We start from the raw sequence: 22360 nt of genomic DNA, 5'->3' as shown, positions 1-22360 counted from the left end.
ATTGTGAGTACTCAAGTAAAGTAGTTTTAACCTTTTGACCGCCAGAGCATAAACGCTTCGCTGTGCCCTCCACGCCAAGCCACAAATTCAACGAAATAACCTTGAAAATATTAGGGATTCCAAAATGTTATCGATAAACCAAAGTGAGTAATAATTTTCGTCTGAATTTTTTTTTGAATAAACTGCTTATAACATAAAAAGAATATTTATTTAACCTAATCTCCCACTGTAATAAACTTAAGACCACATTAATAGCAACTATCAATAAAATATCAGCCTTTTGAGACACAAAAATACATATAAAATTGCAGCAAGTTACAGCACTATTATCTATCAGTTACGCGCCATTGGCATGTATACATGCCAATGGCGCGGGCAACTATCCATTTTTTTTAAATCTCTCGTTTATGATTAGGGATGTAGCTGAATAATGTAACTTATCGAGTTCATTTATGTATTAGGTAATCAAATTTGAAAACTGCTAAATAGGTACAGATTTTAGTGATATTATTTATACACTTTCATATTCTTAAAATAGTTGCCTTGTATTTGTAAAATGTCACATGAAACTTAAAAATATAAAAAATCAACAATCGTATTTATTTATTATGCTCATTAACAGCCTTGTAATTGAAACCGTCACGTGAAACTTAAAAATATATAAAAAATCAACAATTGTGTATAATTATTATGCTCAATATCAGCCTTGTATTTGTAAAATGTCACATGAAACTTAAAAATATAAAAAATCAACAATCGTATTTATTTATTATGCTCATTAACAGCCTTGTAATTGAAAAAGGTTACGTGAAACTTAAAAATATATAAAAATCAACAATTGTACCTATAAAACATTATGCTCACTAACAGTCTTGGAATTGTAAAATTTAAAACTAAATTGTATATTATCTATAATTATTATCAATAACAAAAATTTAATAAATAAATAGCAATTATAATGTAGGTACTCGATAAAATATTTTTTGCAACTTCCCCGCATTTAAAAACACGGCACGCGCTTACGACGTCACGAGTCCGACATCTATACATGTCAATGGCGCAGAAGGGATTGCATATCGGTAGTATGCTAGGGATGCGCATGATTGGCGAAAAGGGAATGTCGATAATATTGAAAATATAGTAAATATGCTATTATACCCAAGAATTTTTCAGTTTAAAATATAGTATATTTACCTTTTTTCTCAGAGACTAAGGTTATATATATACTTTTTAATAGTTATTACAAAAAATTACCGAGTCATTTAGCTGAAGTTTTAATATTACTTGAATTACACTACATCACTAGTAGGCATGTATACATGCCATTGGCGCGAGAGAACATTCTTTTTTAGCCGATATTTAAGTTGTTTTTATCAATCAAATATTAGAATAACTATATTGCAATTTTGTTCACTGTGTACAATTATGTAATAACTGGGTATTCAGTTCTTAAGATACATCAATAAAACACGTGAAAGTAATGATTTAATGTGTTTATTTTGTTTTTCTCTGTGATCTGTTTCTTGGCATCTATAGATGTCGGTGGCGCACAGGGCACGCTTGCGCATGACATCTATACATGCCATTGGCGTTCAAAAGGTTAAAGTAATTGAAACCAGCAGGATTGTAGCATTCATTTCTAAATTGTGCCGACCAGTAACGACATCTGTTGGCAGACAGTGATTGTAACTGTGACGCTATGTCACTTTATATTTGCGTATTACGGGAGCTGGCATGATAGAGATATCTACTCACACGCCGTCAACTGAAACTAGATGGCGCTGTGTTAAATCTCAAATCAAGAATGTGACCTATCTTTCTTAGTTCCACATCACACCTAAATTATGGGAATTGAACCCGCAATAAGTTGCGCAGCAGCCAGTTGCCCAGCCATTGCGCTATCTGTGTAGTCGAAGTGCTAACTTAGTACTACTACTTCTTACTTCTGTCTTCTTCTTCCGCACTCGGTAGTAAGTGTTAATTTGGATAAAGTACTTCAATATTTTAATTCCATGAATCCAAGGTAAGAATTTACAAGCATAGGAATGTAAACATGAAATAAAACACCAGTAAATATTTTAAACCAACTTTATTTTTAGCTAAAATATAATAATTCATACATCAAAGAAGTTCCCTAATTATATAGTAATAATACCGAGATAATACAAAAAGAAAAAATAAAAACTGTATTACAATAAAATAGTAAAAAGTTAAAACGAAAGAAAATAATGTAGCTACCTCAGGTATAGTTCGGGACACACGGCGTGTGGGGGACGATGGGGGGATGGAGGGGGAACTGGGGGGATTGCTTTGTGCGGATTTACGAGTCAACACTCGAACTGTTCAGATCTTACTAGTAGGGGGAGGGGGGGGGGGGGACTGGACGGTTGTCAGGTGGACATCAACAAACTATACAGGGGGCAGCGAGCAACTGTCCGGCGAAACAAATCGTTGTACGAAATAAAAAATGGCACTAAAATTGTTCATCTACTAACGAAATAATTTAGAAAGTCAACAAGTGCCGGCCAGGCGGCCGCTGCCCCGGCGGCGGGTCCGGGACCCACGCGCCAACACAAGGAAGAGAAACAGCACGTGACGTCACTACAGTTACACCGATGATTATGTCCACAACATTGCTTACAGTCCTTCTTACACACATCTATGCTAATATGGCAAACGGTCCTTGATATGCAACGTCCGAGAGAGACAGAGCGAGGCGGGCGCCGCGCGTGCGAGCAGGACAGAACATAGAACAGATCCTACCTATACTTAGGTCTACACGACGTCTTCGTTTGCCATCCGCCAGAGGTCGCGAGCGTCACTAACACATAGCCACTTAGTACCTAATTGTTAGTAAAAATCCCTTAACGCATTCAAAATATATATATAATTAATATAGTTCATTATATAGTAGCTGATCCTAACTCGATACCATCTGTATAATGTGTATAATATCGTACATCTATTTATTTCTCAAATAACTCTGTGCCTAATATACATTTAAGCCGATTTTGTCGAGAAGCTCGTAAAGGGTTAAGTGTTGGACATTTTTTGTCGAAAGACAAATATTTTAAAACCTACACACATGGGTAATCACGAAGCGTTTGTACCGTAAAATAAATGCGACTTTTTCCCTTGTACTAAACTAAATGCGGACGACGGCGGGGACACGAGGGGGAGCCCCGTGTCCCCCCTGCAACTGAAACGTTGGACCAGAGAAGCGCACGTTACCTTATGTATCCAATAATATACAATCATAGTATCTGACGCTTACATACTAATTATCCTCTTATGACCGATTCCATACGAAATTACAACGACTACGATTTAATACATACAGTTTTTTTTTTCATTTGTCTTAAGTGTAGAAACGAATAGAAAAAGTGTAAGAGCTCTATATTTAGAACAACGACATATTTCCTTCTACGAAAGCAAGCGAGGAGTCAAAATAATATTTCGTTTTACGTATAAATTTGATATGATCATTTTTTAAAGACCTTAGAATAGACTACAAATAAAATGTATGTTGTCGCGAGCGATGTCAGGGAGCGACGCACGCGCAGTGTCGTCACGGTACATCTGTTGACAGTAGATTGACAGCTGGGGAAAATCTGTGGTTGCCAAATTGTATATTCGAGTCGTTCAACTAGATTTTCGTGTTCCAATAATCTCAATAAATGTAAAAAATAATCTCAAAGTGCAGCTGTCAGTCCCCCGGCAACAAATGTCGTGTCGTGTCGTCCCGCGCACGGCTCGCGACGACATACGAAGTCTTGTGCCACGCGTGTGTTTGTGCCGAAAGCTTCCATATTATAACTACGTAGGTACGATAACCGACTGACGCGGGTTCAAATCAATTCCGTTTCCGAAATGTACTGAATATCTCGCTTTGTTTCGAGTTGCGATGTTCCTATACACGGAGAAATAACAAAGAATATAGACAGTGTCCCAGACTGGGCTATACATTAATACATTAAGTACGTCCGGCGTACCTCGACTACGACTTCCTTAGAATATTCGTTAGAATATATCGTAGAAGAAAGCTGCCATCTTATATCTTACTTTAGAAATACGACCACAAAAACAATTTGATTGAAGACTCGGGTCTGTTTAGTTGCCAATTTCATTATCCATCTTTATTTTCACTTTCCGTTTCTTCAGAAAAATTGATTTCGTTCATCATAGAATACACCTTAGCGATAGAAAAAGAAACTTCACAATCCATTGCGCTGTATACAAGACATTGCTGTTGATATGACGGTTGGACGAGCGCAATGGATTGCAAACGAAACAAAAAGTCCTAGTACAAATACACTTCTAAACATTTATGTTCTTTCACTGTAAAATCGACTCTATTTAGATATCTCTAGAGTTATTTATTGTGTAGTTGAGAAGTATGTTTGTACCGAGTGTCGTGTATGGAAACATCGCAGATGACGTAGCGTGTATGTGTGTGTATGGGGGCTGCGCGTGCGCATTACATCGTGCTATTGTCCCACTCCAGTTGGCTGATGTTTCTGTATTTGTGCTCCTTGCCTGGCATCACTGTACAAAGGAAATAAGAACATTATTAATATGTATAAAATAATTTTGGACAAAATTTAACCAAAAGTTTAACATTGGACATCTTATTGTTGACCTCTTTACAATTTCTATTTTAGAATACATGACTCTGACCATGAAAATATTATTTTTTTACAGAGACGTGGGTCATATGTAACTATGGTCCTATGTCAGTACGTATCGAGATAGAGATTTTCGACTGTACACCATTGTCATAGAGTAGAATTTCAATCAATAGTATATAGTACATGTAGTGGTGCAGTGGTTTACCTTCGTCGTCGTCGTCGGAGGAGTCGTGGTGTTCGGAGTCTGTGTCGGAGCACGACTCGCCGTCCGAGCTGTCCGCGCCCGCGTGCGTCGCGCACGACGGGACCGACTGCGGGGCACGTGTATCGGGTTATTATCAAACTTATACATATGAGGAATTACATACTTCCTACTTTACAGATAGTCGGCGTGAAACTACGAGTGCGTAGTATTTTGTCGTATGAGTGACGTAACCGGGTACTCAATCCTGTTAATTCATCCCAAATTCGGAATCCCTAAAAGACTGGCAAGGTTTTGTCCATCCTATAGTGTTGCAGATGTCTATGGGCGGCGCTGTTTGCTTACTATCAGGTAGCTTATCGTATGTTACCCTACACCATAAAAAATGCCGTGGCTGGTATTTGGAATATTCAATGCTGATCCAAAAAATATATGAAAATAACCAAGAGATTCAATATTATTCGACTAAAATGTAAATTATATCTAGACAAGTGACCCGACCGTTTTGGTAAGTTTAATTCAGTAATACAGTGAATTATGTGCTTTACCTCTTCCATGGGGTTGACAGTGATGGTGAGGGCGGAGTCATCCCAGGCCATCTCCGTGTCCCCGCGGGGGCGCAGTGCATGGAGGGCAGGCGGGGCGCGGGGGGTGCGCGGGGCGCGGGGGCGCGCGCGAGAGGCGCGGGCGCGGGCGAGGGCCACGCCCCCCACTACCACCAGCACGCCCATCGACACCACGCCTATCAGCAGCGCCACGTGGTCTACGGAAACGGAACATAATTGTATTTATTTATGATATTAATAATTATTTTGTAGAGAATAATGACAAATCCGTCTTGTATTTCAGACAATAAAAATCAAAATAAATATAATAACAGTGTAAACAACAATTACTTCAAAAATTAAAAAGTTCAATTTAACTTCTAAAAAAGAAACATTAAAGTAAAATAACAATTCCAAGGTGAGAGCTTACTGACCAATTAATTAGAGTATAAACAGTGAGACAATACAATAGTAGTGTAACACAATACGCACTGGTGGGCTGATGGTCCCGCAGGTCGATGAGCCGGGGCGTGGGTACCTCCGCGGAGTGTCCGTCGCGCTGCGCGTGCGCCGCGTACACGCGCGGGGACACCACGTGCGACCCGTGGTGCAAGTGCTCCCACTGGGGGACAGTCAACATTAAATAATATACACAACACTTCTACTGGTACCAGATGAAAACATGATATTTTATTTAAACACTTTTAGATTTTTTTTCATTTAAATTGGAACCGGATGATCGTTGAACACAAATGTTCCTAAGTAACTTTTGGAAATTAGGCAAGAGGTTTGACCTGATGGTTGAAACTAGATTACATTAGTAAGACGAACCTGTTTGTCCCGTGCGACGGCGTCCATCTTGTCTGCCATGCCACTGGGGTGCATCTCCCGCGCCAGCCCCGCCTCGCTGGCACCAGACATGTGCGGGTGCACTACTGTCAACTGAAACATTTACATGGAAACAATATTGTAATTAGTAAAAATATCATTTTTATTATAAGACAGAAGACATTCAATACTGAATAAAGGTGTTCCTTTTCTCTTTATGAAAGTAAAGCGTCTGCCCTCATCTCCACGCTTGGTAACAAACTTGAGGATCACAGACAGGTGATTGGAAAATGAGGATGCCAGAATTTCTATGAAATCTGGAAAAGACTACACATCTAGAACTCTGAACGGACTTAGATTTGGAACTTGACGCCATAGTAACTATTATTCAGCTCAAAATTGCCTATGCAATGATGTAACACTCATGGCTATTGGAAGGTGGGACCAAAATTTGCATTCTCCTTCAGAGGATGATACTACTATATGCATCCTTTTTTTTGTTTTTTTTTTTGCTGAAACACGCCGGTAATCGAGCAGACGTATTACCTGATGGTAAGCAATCGCCGCCGCCCATGGACCGTCCGTTGACTTGAAACACCAGAGGCGTTACAAGAGCGTTGCCGGATTTTTGGGAGTTAGGAATTTAAGGGTAGTTGTTCGGGAATCAGGGATTGGGAAGATTGGGAAGGGGGAATTGGGCCTTTTATGGTAGCTTGCCATTATGGGGGACCAGACTTTTTAGAGTCTCAGGAAACTTTGGTATTCTGTAGCCATGATTCATAGCATAGTATTATCGCCTTTATTGCTTAAATAATAAGATGTATAATGCAGTGTACGTACCGTCTGCACGTACTCGTTGCTGGTGAACCGTCCGTTGAGCTCGGAGCAGGTGAGCTTGAACACGCGGTTGAGGTAGTAGGCCGGCTTCTGTTGCTGTAGTATTATCGCTCCTATTGCTTAGATAATAAGATGTATAATGCAGTGTACGTACCGTCTGCACGTACTCGTTGCTGGTGAACCGTCCGTTGAGCTCGGAGCAGGTGAGCTTGAACACGCGGTTGAGGTAGTAGGCCGGCTTCTTGTTGCTGTAGATTATGTCGCGGAGGACCTGGGCATGGTAATACGTTGGTTATTTATACTAAATACTAAAATAAATCTGTACTAATATATACTTAAAGCTTAAGAGTTTATTTGTTCAATCGCGCTGATCTCCAGAAGTATTGGTCAGATTTGAATAATCCATGTACATTTATGTACGATATTATGACGGTGGAGAAGTTTTCTAGAAGACATTTTTCTTAAAAAGTCCAATTTACAAATTGTACAGTACTTTTTCTCCAGTCTTTAAAGATGAGTCGTAATTGAAATATTGATTTACGACGAGTATTTTGTCTCTACAACTTTATCAACAACTTTCATCCTTCTCTCTATATCAGGGAATAATCTCCACGCTTAACAGACGGGTTGGACATCGAGATTTATCAAACATGAGAGTGTGCATTGCCCAGATCCTTTTAAATAATTATGTAGTACAGTCCTTTAGGCCCTACGGAAAGAGCAGAGGTAGCAAATAATGTCCAAGTCCCTAGTAGTATACCTTCTGGTAGTTGTGCACAGTATCGGCCCCGGTGAGTATGACGCCGTCCCTTGTGACGGCGGCGCGGATGTCGTACCGCAGCGGCAGCTCGGCCACGTCGCGCAGCGCCAGCGCCTCGTGGTCCGGGTTCAGCGCCGGGTACACCGACACCACGCACGAGTCCAACTTCTGGCTCGCCTCTGGGGGAGGGGGGGGGGGCATACAGGTCAGTAACACATTGAGATTCTTTTGTTTTGTATATTGAATGTTTCAGTATTTACCCCTTCAATGAAATACGATGAACATCATACGTAATTAAAAATTATTTGATTGAAGTAGTAGTGTATTTTTTATTATTATATTGCACTAGATACAAGAAGTCTACGGTCATTATACTTAATGACCTTCGTACTATCTCAATCCAAATCCTTATATCTCTCAAAAACGGAGATCGATCCAGTGATTTAGGGTTAAGGTCAGTTACTAATTTTAATTTTTTAGACGGAAGAAAGAATCTCATTTCAGAAACTATGATAGATTGATAAGATAGACCATTTATTGACCTTCTTATTGTTATACATTCACGCACGAACGCACTATCGTACTTATTATAAATAACATAACACAGTTTAAATTAATCAGAAAGCAATACGCACCAGCCATGGGATGTCCGTTCCCCCCCGAGAGCACCCTGACGGCGAGGTCGGGGAAGACAGTGAGTCCGGTGCGGAAGTGCGTGTAGTCCCGCGCCAGGTCCTCGCTGCCGTTCAGCAGGATGGACGGCGTCTGCGGCGCCAGCACCATGATGTACGACTCCGCGGGACGGGCCTTGATCATGCGCCCGTTGTCGCAGCTGTACACGGACACAAGTACGTTAGGGATAATGATTTGTATAATATATAAATAATGTTCATACCTTCTTTAACGTTTATATTGGAAGATCACTTTATGAATTTACCCACTATTGAATTGCATAATGAATGTAATCTATACTAATACTAATACTAATACTAATACTTTATAAAGCTAAAGAGTTTGTTTGTTTGAACGCGCTAATCTCCGGAACTACTGGTCCGATTTGAATAATTCTTTTTGTGTTGAATAGTGCATTTATCGAGGAAGGCTATAGACTAAAAAACATCACGCTATGACCAATAGGAGCTAAGCAGAGCGGGTGAAACCGCGCGGAAGTAGCTAGTGTTTTATATTTCTTTGCACCAAAAATATAAAATTTTCAAGAATCATTTAGATTAAAAAAAAAAAAATAATGTATTCGTTTCACTGTTTATTTTATCCTAAATTAGTTGATATCATGAAAACATAACGTGGTAAGTAAGTACGTACGTGATGGTGGTGGCGACGTGTACGTTCCTGCGGCCGGGCGTGGGGAATGCGCGCGCGTCCCCGTACGCCACGCGCCGCAGCAGCGTCTCCACGTCCGCCACGCCGTCGCCCTCCACCGACACTGACTTCAGGTCTACAACACAACAATAACAATAAACTTACATACATTGTGTGGTAAATAATGTGACAAGATTTATGAAGAGTTTTACAGGTATATATAGTCTGACTAGTTCTAGATGTAATCCTACCACAGACTCTCAGAATGGAAGGAAATGGAACGAAAAGTCGTCTTTAGTTTTACTTGATGCTCATGATTATGACGCTCGACTAGTTTCAAGCTAGCCTGGGAAGTTGGGCTTGAAACTAGTTGAGTATTCTCGAAAAATGTATACTGTATGTAATTGAAACATAGTTAGTGTAACGGCAGTGTAGTAGTGCATACGTACATAGGTCGGGTGCGAGGCTGAGTCCCTCCCGGCAGTGCGCGAGGCAGGCGAGGGCCCGCGGGGGCTGCACGGCGCCGCGCGCCACGCCCAGCCCCGCCAGCCACCCGCGCAGGTGGTGCTTCATGTCGCTCTCCGTGCCTGGGTCAAATAATTATCAAATTGTATAAAGGGAAATCAATGGATCTTATGGTTAAGTTACAATCACTCTTAGGACTCATTTACAGCGGTTCGTGGTATATTGTTTCCGCAAATCGCGACATCAGTTGCGCAAACACAAACATTACGAGCAATGTAAGATGGACGCGCGACGCGCCGTGTCTACGTAAACAGAGCCTTAGGAGTAAACTGTAAGGACATAGCCTCACAAAGAAATTCACAAACTTTGATGCAATCGTGCTAAGTTAGAAGGATGACCTTCATTGAATCACACACAAAAAAAGAAGTAATTTTATTATTGTATGACATTGCGATTCGTACAATAATCCTTTTGTGATACATATATGATAATGATACATATCTACAAGGTATCCAGTGTATACCTTGCCAGCAGGCCCCGATGACGAGCGTGGTGTTGACCCCGTGCGCGGGGTGCAGGGGCCAGTCGTCGATGACCTCGGGCCCCTTGGCGTCGGGCGCGCGGTACGGCTCCCCGTCCACGAACAGCTCCACGTTCGGGAAGCGCACGTTCACCGCGTAGTGGTGCCACTCGTTGTCGCATACCTACGACATGCAGACATGGAGCCATCTTATTTTATCCTTATGTAAGGTTATTTGGGGTCTGCGCATTATGCTTTCTGTCAGTCCTCACCACAGATATTGTCATATCATACATTTCTGTTTTCATATCATTTCCCCAACAGTACATATAAAATAGTTTCCTAGAAGAGTAAATAATTTCCTTACAAGTTTATTTTACGAGAGCTAATCAGCTTTAGGGGTTATATGCTTAGATATTGTGTCGAATTAATTACTTTAAACATTTTCCAAGGAGAACTTTGGACCAGTGATGATAGTTTTATTTAGAACAATGCGATAAATACTGAGATTCAAAACTATGACATGCTGAACCTACAGGTAAACACCTAAACACTGTCATTACCGAAGGTAATCGGTGTAGCTATAGTATCAGTACATTACAGAGTTTTACATGACGACATACAATAGTACTTCAAACTATCATAATATCAGTACCTCAGGCAGCTTCCACCTCCACTCGGCGGGTCTGAAGATGTTGAGGTCTCCCTCGCCGAAGTCGCGGCGCAGCAGCAGGATCAGCCGACAGTTGCGGACGAACAGCGCGTAGTGGTGGCGGTTCATTTCTGGACGGAACAACATCATTTGTAATCGGTGCGAAATAAGAGGTCAATTCAGACAGCTACCTTTATTTGTGTAGTGAGAGATATTATGTAAATAAGATCGGTTGCTGTTATATATGATCAATTCCCATACATATGGAAAGAATAACAAGTATACCTACAATACTAGCGACCCGCCAGCTTCGCATGGGTTTCAATGGCGATATATTATGCATGTATTATACATATAAACCTTCCTCTTGAATCACTCTATCAATTAAAAAATACTTTTTTTATTTCATCAAAATCCGTTGCGTGATTTTAAAGATTGAAGCATACAAAGGGACATAGGGATAGATAAAGCGACTTTGCTTTGTACTATGTAGTGATCACCAAAGAGATACTAACTGTGGTCATCAGCGAGACAGAGCACGTGTTCCTTGCGGTGCTTGTCGTTGTCGGGGGGTGGCGCGTGGCGCATCCACGTGGAGATGCTGAAGGTGCTGGCCAGCCCGTGCGGGAGTACTGACTCCGGCACGATGGCCGCCGTCGTCTCGCCGTCGAACTCGAACATCTGCTCGCCGTCGCGTCCTGCAACGGTAACATGAGGAGTTAGAAAAATGTATGATATATTTTGACTAGAGTAAATTATTTGGCAGGCCTTTGCCCTGCAGTGGGACGATCATGGTTAAAATCTATATCTAAATTATTTGAGTTCATCCGTGATCATGGCGCTTGCAACAATGCCGAAATATCGGAAACTCATAGACATAAATAAACATAGTAAATATCCAGTCTTAAGTTCTGATATTAGAGGAAATTATTGTCTAGTATATTAAATTAGATATCCAATAGAATAAAGTGTCCTAGATTGCAAGTGTAATAAAAGAGCTACTAACCTGAGTCTGGTTTCAGGGATTTCGCCCATTCGTTTCCTACTCCGGGGCTGGGCAGGAGGTCGATCGTTTTCGGGTCAAGTCCTGGAAACATAAAAGTACACAACGTATTAGTTCTCGCATCAAAAGATGATCATTATTGTTTTACGGAGACAATTCAACAAAATCAACATCAACAGTCTGTGCTAGTCCACAAGTGGACGCTTTCACATAAGAGGAGCTTATCACAATCTCCAGGTTTGAAAACCGCAGAGTGCTTCTACACAATAAAGACCCTGGTCTTTATTAACTGTGGAGTCTATCAGTTTTCTCATCACAACCTCCTCCTCATATTCTGTGAACTTTATCCTCCCAATAATAGAGACACTAGGTAGTAGTGAGAACCCTCCAATGCACTTGATATCAAGAAGCCACAGACCGCAAATGGTCCGCTGCGAGTGCAGCGAGTAGGTGTCCCGGTCGCAGCCGCTGCCGGCGCGCGAGGCCTGCAGCGAGACGGCGGCCTGGATGCGCGTGACGCCGGGGCAGCGCTCGTCCGACTGGCACGTGTCCAGCCGCGCCGCCGGGAACAGCGCCAGCGGGCCCGACCCCGGCGCGTAGTCCACGCGCTCCGCCACCCCTGGAACACATACATTACAAATAAAGTACGGCTGTGTGATACATTTAACACGTTAACTGCCACGGGGGTCATCGGTGACCTACGTTAGTGGAGTGGAGGATTTGCCTTCATCAGTTTTTTAATGGCAGTTAAAGGCTTAAAAGAGTTGATGATACCTGCCTTCTAGCCTACTGGCAAACCAAGAGTCAGTGACGAATTCGACAAAGTATTTACGTTAGTTATCATAGTGTAGTACGTTAGTAGTTGGTTATCATTGTGATATTTTACATGTTTCAGTCAGTTTACTTGTGTCACTAGTCAGCGGCAATCAGTCAAGAAAAAAAGGTTCAAAAAAACAAATGACAATACAATAAAGAAGTATCTGCAATTCTGCATCAAGGGTCATAAAACGTTAACAAAAATCGTCCTAACAGAATTAGATCTGACGATTGTGTTTAAAAACGTAAAAAACATTTTCCATTCAGTTCCTGAATGACATTACCATTAGATACCCATTCTATCAGATAATAAAAGCGTTGTCCTACGCCGTAATTGAACCCGCAATGATCCGCAACGACCGATCGGTTAACGGCTAGTATAATTCTAAACTTCAGCTGTTTATCGCAGTGTGGCCAAAATAATTTCTTTTGTCCACACAAATATTACTTTATAAACTATACAAAGTGCGATTGAAACACAATTATACATTTCTATTCATTTAAATAAACTGTTTCTTTGACAAAACTTTCAATTAAATATACAAAGGAAAATATAAATACAAGTTGTGAATAATTTCTGTGCAGATGACAGCACATCAACGTACACGCTTATTTAATTTCTTTAATAGATTTACGACTTTATAACAATGAGTATAAAGTTGTAAATCAATTTGTACGATTACTTTTGCAGTATACAAATAGATTTTAAACTGTATACTAATAAAAATAGAGTTGTAAATCAGTCCGCAGTCTGCACGTTTTCTTGTCCTATCAATATGGCGGCGTCTTGGTAATGAATAAATATCGCAATGCCCCGGCCGTCCGATTACAGTTCATTATAATAATCCCGCAGTAATCCCGCCGCGGGCCGGGCGGGCCGGCGGGACATCAATTATTTAACTAGGTTTACTTAATGTATAGTTTGTCGGTCTGTCGTGTTGTCATGTTGTTGTTGAATAGAGTGGCCGGGTTCCGGGTGAAATTCTGTAGTGCCGCGGTAAGGAGGCATTTGTTACTATTTTGTTGTTGTTGTCAATGTGAATAACATTTGTTTGTCAAACTAATTGTAGTTTTATTGCTCTAAATGTAATTTAGAAAGTAACGTATAAAGTTAATCATTATTCCAAAAATGTCTGCTTGTTCCAGTAAAAACAAAAATCCTTAATTCCCTTCTTAATAGTACCGAGCGAATCGATTGCTCATGGGCAGACATGCTCCGTAGGCCGCTTCATCATTTACCACCAGACGAGATAGTGGTCAAACGTCGACCCATCTAATATAAACTACATTAAAACCAGTATGCGAGCAAACCGGTGTGACATGAATGCGGAAAATAACTACATATTTGTATGTAGAGTACCTAAGAACCTCGGAACGAATAACTCTAGGTATTCACACATAATTAACGCCTACCATCACTCCTTATAAAATAAGTAGGTAAGTATGGTGGTGTACTCACCCTTCCATCCAGCCCTGCAGGGCTTGTTGACCTTGATGGTGACCATGACGGGCGCGGACTGCATCATGCCGCAGTCGTACGCCACCACCGACAGAATGTGGTTGTGCGACTTCTCGTAGTCCAGGGCTTCGGTGTTGCGGATCACACCTGGACACACAGAGTTACGTGTAATAATCAATTAAGATCTATTCGCATAAAGATCAGATCTTAGACCAATAATTCATCAATTATTGCCAACCACTATAACTCCTGCAAGTGAGACATAAATGATATTTATTTTTCCAAATAGGTTACAATGTAACTCTTTTACATGTCAAATCTCTTAAATAACTAGATGAGACAAGATCGATGGTAATATGTAGAGAGTAGCGACCAAATAAAAAGAGCAGTAACACCATGGAACGCGATGTATTCCAAGAGTCCAGGCACATGAGCAACGAGGCATCAATTTAAAAGGGAGACAAAGAAAGGAATATTACTTTGTTTCTATTTCACTTTTAACAGATGACAAATTAAGCTTAAAAAGATAGCGTTACGCTCATTTTATACATATTGTGTTCCTCTAAAGACCACTGCACAATCAACTTGCACGGTTCTCTCACATTATTCTCTATTTGATTTGTCTGGACTTTAAAAGAGACTATGAACCTCTGAATTTGTTTCGGCATTTCTTTTAGTAGGCCGATAGGAAATGCCTGCCTCATCTAGTTCTTTTAGATATTGACATGTGAAAGTGTTATTTTGTTCATGGTATCGGTTGGAAAACACCAAGAAACACTCCCAAGTCTCGTACTGACCTTCATTGTCAATAGTGAAGGGCTGGCTGCGGTCGGTGAGGATCTCGTACTTGCAGACGTCCCCGTAGCGCGGCGTGCAGTCCCGGTCGACGGCCTCGACGCGCAGAATCTCGTCGTAGACGCGGCCCTCGTCCACCGCCTTCACGTAGGCGGCCTGGCTGAACACCGGCGCGAACTCGTTCACGTCCGTCACCGTTATGTGGACTGGTACCCTGTGGGGGAAGGAATTGGTTAGGGGATGGTATTTAGACAGGTGTTGTGGGGGTGTTGGAAGATGCCTTCGGAGCTGGTCTAATTAGAGGATCCTGTATCCCCTTATAGTTGCTGATGGTGACTGTTTTAGTGAGGTGAGAATTAACGTCTTAATCTCATAAACCATCCAAGAAAAACAATAGTTTCTGGATGATGTTCCTCCCCTTAAAAAAAAGTCATGATACTGCAGACTACTCCTGAGTAGACCCGGCCGTGGTGTTGCTTGAAACTAGTAGAGATCTTCTGGAATGGTTCACAAGAGTAGGCCGTATTTTGAAATCAACATATTGTATCGATGTTACATACGTGTTTGAGTAAGAACCGTCGCACCCGACGGCTGCGATGTCAAACTTGTAGTTGCGGCGCTTCTCGCAGTTGAGCGGGTAGCGCACGCGCAGCCGAGCCTCGTTCTCATCTATCACCATTATCTGGAACAAGCATAAGACATATTTAAAAGCTTTTCTATGAACTAAAACTATCTGCTAACGTAAACCGTATGAAAATCCATTTTTGAGTTTATTGGATTCATTCAAACACTCCAGGTTATTTTCTTTTTCTTTCGCTTTGACTGAATATTAGTTTTACATTGTTCTCACATAATTGAAACAATCGAAACAATGTAACCAAGAATTGTATTGTAAATCTGATTGAAAAAGAGTAACCTGTGGAGTTTCTTGCTCGTTCTTCTCCATAGGAATCTACACTTTGGAACGAGCAAATAGCTTCACTAGAGGACTGACCGACAGACAGACGTTATTAATATTATTATATTTGCTTTGACGTTCAAAAGTGCCTTCCTGGTCTATTTGAAATAAATGATTTTGACTTTTTGACTTTTGACCAATGGGGACATCTTTTTATAGTATATGGGTAATAAACTTAATATTCGTATATTCTATAAAGAATTGAGTCTACATCGGCATAAATACTGTAAACAGCAACTACGACTGCTGATCTGCAGTCACTCCGACCCCTTTTTTTTTTTTTTTTTTTTTTTTTGAGGGTGGAAAATCATCCAATGACTTCTCCCGCCTTGGGCGAGGCGAGAGGGAGTGTCAGACTCTTACTGACTAAAAACCACCCCGTTCCTACTCCTGCCCGTCGAGCCGGAGCCCCGGTAAACCCGCTAAGTTGTCCGCAGCTCCGGATTAGGCATCAGCCCTACTGGGCCCCATCTGTGGTGGTCTGATGGCTCTTTGAGGCGCGCGCAGAACGCGACGCGCCGCACGCACGGGTCTGGTTCTGGTCGGGCGGCGAGCTACCCTTGCTCACCGTCCGCAGACCCGCACTTACGGTGGCCGGAGATCGTCGCGCGATCCCCGACGCCCGGAGTGTCTCTCGCGACGGCTGGGGCGTGAGGTTCGTTCTCTCACGCGCCCCGCCTCCTCCTTAGCTAGCATGACTGCTTCGCAGAAGGAGGAGACGGCATCCCAGTCCCCCTCGCTCCGCACCATGGCTTGTATCAGTGCCGGACGCGAGAGGGCGCCGTCGCCGACCACATCCCTGAGGACACGGCGGTGCTCAGCCCACGCAGGGCAGACCGCAAGCGTATGTTCTACCGTGTCCTCCGGGCGGTCTTCGCAGTGATGACACCCGGGCGTTTCCTCCCGCCCAATCAGAAACAGGAACCTACCGAAGCTTCCATGTCCGGTAAGCACCTGCGTCAGGCGGTAGGTGAGGACGCCGTGGCGCCTCTCTAGCCACTCCTCAAAGAGGGGCACTTCGACCCCTGGGCCGGATAAATTACCATTACAACCACATAACCGTCTATGGTATTACTAATAAAAATATTACGCTGCATGGCTATCGTGTCCACCATTACAGGGGACCCTCGCGACATAAATATGGCGAAATGTGCCACTAACTGTTTAGGTGCACCTCTCGCTATCACCGCGGGTGTGAAGGCGCAATAATACCTATGTAATATCGTGCTTATACGTTAACTACAAATGTTAGACCTTTATCTAAGATCTAATGCTGGAGCCACACTAATGGAATATGCCATTTGATTATAGCGATAATTGATGTTTGTACGAACATTTAAAGTTCATAATCGTTCATTTGTTTTCAAAATCAATGGCATATTCCATTAGTGTGGCCCCAGCATAAGAAATTCTCGTTGGCTTGGAACAAATGAATCATGGTATTTCAAACTTAAAAATCATATTGCAAAAACAGTTTTCTAACTATAATTGATATTGTCTGAAAGTTTAATAAAATTAGTTTGAAATTGGATATCTTTGCAGATTTATTAGTTTGGATCATAAAAGGTTGCATATAAATATTTGTTATTGACTGTACACGAGCATTAAAAAACGGTCGGCTTACGATCATCGACCTGTAACACACTGGCACCACTTCCCTGATCTTATTGAATACACATCAACATCCTGAGGGAAATGGAAAACATCATCTCGCCTCCATAGGCACAATCTTCACAAACAAATCGTACTAAATAAATCAAGCTTAACGAAATAAAAGCGAACAATACAATACAGTAGTATCGATACAACAATCTATCCAATACCGTCCCATCCGGGACAATCCGTGTACCGCCGACCAATCAACTCCACCGGACCGGACAAAGTAGAAAACTTATCCGACCCGGCCATAATTCCCATAAAATATTTGTACCTCCTTTAATGAAAATGATTCCGGTCAGTAATGGACAATGGCATTGTTATGTGTTGCCATGGTTACGGTGCGGTACGGGACACAATTGGGTTTTATATAACTTAGAGATTAATGTATGGAATAAATTATGTGTTGTTTGCGGGCTAAGAACGGTGTGAATGTGGGTCGCAGGTACGTCCGGCGACGTTGAGACAGATTTATAGAGCCTGGCCACAAAAATAATCCGGAAACTGGGCCAAAGTTAAGTTAAAGAAAGATGTTAAATGGCACTGTGAATGTGACATCGTCTGCTGTTTTAAGTTTGGATTCGATTTCCGACACGAATATAAGGGATCTGCAGGTTGTTCTAATTTAATAACGATGAACAAACTAGGCAGAAATTCTTAGTAAATTATTGGCAATCATCGATCCCCTCATAAGAAAATAAAGTCAACTACTAAATTGAAAAAGAACTAATCCTAAAGAGGAAGTCTTGCTGACCCCAGTGACATTAAAACAACCAAAATATTGAACTAAAACGAACAAACTTTACTCAGATACGACGAAGATCTTTACTAAGAAACCCTTTTACCCACATCTCGAGTAAATCGTTCCGATAATTGAATGGTATGGAGAAAATACCGAGAATCGGTAATTACGGTCAATAATCGACTTTCGATTAAACGAGGTAAGGAGACCTCTTGTCGTAAAACGTCATACTTATTATTTCTTACGGAGGCACGCAATGAGAGGCACAATACAATAGCTATGTTATTAGTCCCATGTAAGCTGTATACACACAACCACAGACTTATGTCAGTGAGGGTCCATGGTTATATACAAATGGTTTAACTTTAAATGCTATGAAGGAGTATTAAAGATTTCTAACTCGTTCATGATAATTTTTATCTAGTTTCACTGACCAACAAACTGACGGAATTCTAAATTTAGACATTTTATAAGTGGAATTATTACCTATGTGGAATTATTGAAATAAATCCTTACTCCATGTTTTTTTTTACATTTAATGGGTCAACGTTTGGCCGCTATCTCGCCTGATGGTAAGTGATGATGCAACCTATTCACTCGGGCTTTGAAGACACCCAGGTTATACCCATTATGAAACACAGACTCAACTGAGAGTAAATAATGACCTCGCCCAAAAATAAACCTGAATTAATCAAGACCCAGGTGAAAACCCACTACTCACTCACTCACTTATGTAACACATTCCTCACCTCCGCACCTAACAAGGCAGTGAAGTAGGACACATAGGTAACATGGGTTCGATGCCGTGCAGTGCATCGATTGCCTGTCAGCCTCGCGGTTACCGGGGCTGCAGTAAATCACTGAACTTACAAGTCTCGAAGTTAGTGCTTAAAATAGATTCGCTAATACTTTGATATATTACTGTTTTATAGTACTTTGTTGGTGTTGTAGTATGAGTGGGTTTATTAACTTATCGTGAATTTGGGGATAAAATATTGTGCTAAAGAATGACTTGTTTGTCGAATGGTCATTAGAATTACTGCCAAGCAAAGAATGTCAACTTGTCGATTCTTGGGTTTATGCGTTGCCAGCCTTTTTTTAAGGATTCCGTACATTGTCTGTTTTTACTTCTCCCACCTTAGGTGAGACGAGAGAAAGAGAGTGTCAAACTAAAAACCACCCTGTTCTTACTTCTGCTTCGAACTGGAGCCCTGGTAACGTGCTAGGTATTGATACTGTAAATTGTCTGGATAACAATACGCTACTACAGTCTAACATAACTAGTGAATATTATATTCTATGTATATTCGTACCTCTGTGTATCCCTGCGAGGATTACAAGCAATCATTTAATGTTACCTACGCCATGTTTAGATACAAAATATGATAAAGTGGTGAACTGACCCTACGGCCAACCCTTCCAATCACAAATTAATTACCGTTTAGACAATATTGACGAAGCTCTTTAATCATTTATTGGTAAACAAGCAGCTTGTAATTACAATTACTGGAGGTATCGAGGTACGAGGTGGTATTCAGTTTAATTAATGTTTCATATGCTTTTAAGTAATTAATTACTATAGTTCGGTTACTATCTTCCTTGATATCGGGTCGAAGCATTAAGTAAGTACGCGATACGTGGTGATGGAAATTCATAGTACATTATACCTAGTAAATATTTACCTATTTTGTATCACAACCAACCTAATCACTATTAAATCATATTAATATCTTAAGTTATAATTAGAATCTCTAAACTATTACAAGGTTCTCGAAAATGTGGAATGAGGAAAATTGAAGAGGACTATCAGACACTTAGGTTCAAAATAGATATGCGGCAAGCTGAAATTCAAACTTCAAATACTAACAGCAGGGTATTATTTAGCGATTTTACTTTTTCTAACACAAAACGGCAACACGTTGCAGAGTTTATTACGACACACAAAGCCTAACAAACAACAATAGACTCGCCCACTTCCTTATCCCATCAAAGAAAATCCTCGAGATTGCGCAATAACAGTTGGACCTTCGCTCATTTCATCTAAATCAAGAACATTACGGATCCGGATCCTGAAACCAAACACCGCGCTCAAACATGGCGGACAATAAGGTTGTATTAGCACGACGTTGATATATCGTGGCGTCCTCTCGTGGTCACATACAGTACGTACACTGCTGTCTGTCTGTACCTTCAGTGCAATAGCATAAACACTTAGATTTAGATATTGTTCTAACATCATATTACATGTTAGTCCATAATTGTGACTAAATACTGTATTTTCCAACACCTGTGTACATTATGGATGCAATAAATACTTGAATACATATAGCTATACATATACTCACGTATAATGCGACTGTTTAATATAGTAATTTACGGATTTCTAATCTATTTTGGGAGTAATTTGTACCTTATAGCCTTATTTATAATGAAAACTTTATAATGAGATGTGATATGAAACTGGACAAAAATAACTTTAAACATAATAAACAATGGTTGTATTTAATTACAGTTTCAAATATAACTTATTAAAAAAATAACAGATTACATTTTACAAAGACTATAATCCTAAAAGGACACTACAAAATTGTCATCAGTGAGATCTAAACACGAAACACTACAAGACATAAAACTTGCTGACTTTGTAACCACACTACAATACACGGTAGCATTGTAGGAGTGCTCGAAAGCCGAAACTGTAAGGTCTACACAATGTAAAGTTGCAGGTATTGGCTCTTGAAACGTTCGAGAAAGTTCCGCCGCCGCCATACTGCGGTGCAATCTGCAGCAGCTTGCAACTTGTGTAACCGACGTCTACGGACGTTGGAAGTGGCACTCCATGTCATTTCATATGATGTTACGTTTGCCGGATTGTGTTCGCTGGACCTTATTTTTATTGTAGTTTGTTTATCTAGCTATATTCTCAGTACTGTTGTTAAACTGACTACATGTTCAACAGAGACCTAGTCGCATTGCTCTCTGGTATATCTGATCCTAAACTATGATCTCCTAAGCATCTGCCAGAAGTGAGATTATGTGGAGAAAGTCCAGAGTCCACTGCTAGTCCTCATTATCAACAACCCATAAAAAAGATATGATTGACAGTTTATAAAGTACAAAATACAACAACATTAAACAACTCGACGTACGAAAAACTACTCGTAACTAACTTTATTTCACGAAAAATAAAACAATTTGATGACACAAAGATTTACAAGCGATCATGTAAAGACTGGCGGCGTATACGCTCACAAATACTCCGTTCCTTTATTTAGAATTTTAGAAACATCGCGGTGGATGAGAAATGTCATTTATAAACATTTATAAATATGTAACTGTTCAGACTAGGTTAAATAAAGCGCGCTCCTGAAATACTGAACAACAGTACAGGGTGTATAAAATTGTGTGTCTGTGAGTGGCACGCCTGACACCTGCCAGCTAAACCTCACCGAAATTACATTTAAAATGGACTTTGTTTTTTCAGGTTTTGTTTCCTGCCACAGGGGTTAATTGCAAATGAATTTTGTTTTATTTTTGATGATGATAACGTCACCCCTAGGCAGGGGCACATACAAGAATAAGTAACAATTTCCTCATTTTTTGTCAAAAAATTTTTATTATTCCAGTTATTATTCAGGGTTTTGTTGACGAAAATAATAGGTAGATACGTCCATTTTTAACAGTGTTGCAATACTTCGCACGAAAATATAAAAATTGCACGAGACTTTTATTTGTTTATTAAAAAGTTGTTTTAAAGCTTCGAACAGAATGGCAAACATTCTCGACCGCTCGGCATACAATCAACAATGTTGTTTGTTCGCAACAGTTCGCCGCGAGCCGAGCGCCGAGCGCCGCGCTGCTACCGTCGCGTCGCACCTTTAAAAAAGCCGAGGCCAGCTTTTAAACAATTTGCGATTGCAAACTACCTGCATTGATGCACTTTATTGCTTGCAATCCCAACTTTTTCCATTTCTAGTTATCGTGTGCACAATAAAACTACATACAGAGGACGACATTTATTACTACGGAGAGTTTATATGGCGTGGCGCGCGTTACATTGCTGCGCCGGTACGTTGCAAATGGGTCTTGTTTACGAGCAGAGCGCGCAATGTTTCCGTTGATTTAGTGTGGGCTCGTGTCGTCGCATAGTGCGGGATTATCCTTCATTGGGATG

The 22360-nt window shown here is 40.9% G+C and overlaps 1 protein-coding gene across 1 annotated transcript in view; it reads right to left on the bottom strand.

Annotated features, from left to right (window-relative positions):
* Positions 1-2074: 2074 nt before the first annotated feature.
* The window catches only part of LOC118280741 (calsyntenin-1), a 162117-nt gene continuing 141831 nt past the window's right edge, over positions 2075-22360 (bottom strand). Inside the window, exons 3-20 of the mRNA XM_050699237.1 lie at positions 15391-15512; positions 14833-15044; positions 14036-14182; positions 12179-12379; positions 11764-11844; positions 11273-11455; positions 10761-10888; positions 10109-10289; positions 9570-9707; positions 9124-9256; positions 8436-8632; positions 7801-7979; positions 7195-7311; positions 6207-6317; positions 5868-5997; positions 5379-5593; positions 4834-4939; positions 2075-4545 (exon numbers count right to left, since the gene is read on the bottom strand). Of these exons, the coding sequence (XP_050555194.1) occupies positions 4478-4545; positions 4834-4939; positions 5379-5593; positions 5868-5997; positions 6207-6317; positions 7195-7311; positions 7801-7979; positions 8436-8632; positions 9124-9256; positions 9570-9707; positions 10109-10289; positions 10761-10888; positions 11273-11455; positions 11764-11844; positions 12179-12379; positions 14036-14182; positions 14833-15044; positions 15391-15512 (2649 nt within the window). The 3' untranslated portion in view covers positions 2075-4477. The remainder of the gene's footprint in view (positions 4546-4833; positions 4940-5378; positions 5594-5867; positions 5998-6206; positions 6318-7194; positions 7312-7800; positions 7980-8435; positions 8633-9123; positions 9257-9569; positions 9708-10108; positions 10290-10760; positions 10889-11272; positions 11456-11763; positions 11845-12178; positions 12380-14035; positions 14183-14832; positions 15045-15390; positions 15513-22360) is intronic.

The sequence above is a fragment of the Spodoptera frugiperda genome, chromosome 16 (assembly GCF_023101765.2).
Source record: "Spodoptera frugiperda isolate SF20-4 chromosome 16, AGI-APGP_CSIRO_Sfru_2.0, whole genome shotgun sequence".
Lineage (NCBI taxonomy): Eukaryota > Metazoa > Arthropoda > Insecta > Lepidoptera > Noctuidae > Spodoptera > Spodoptera frugiperda.
This window is presented reverse-complemented; position numbering and strand designations above follow the sequence as displayed.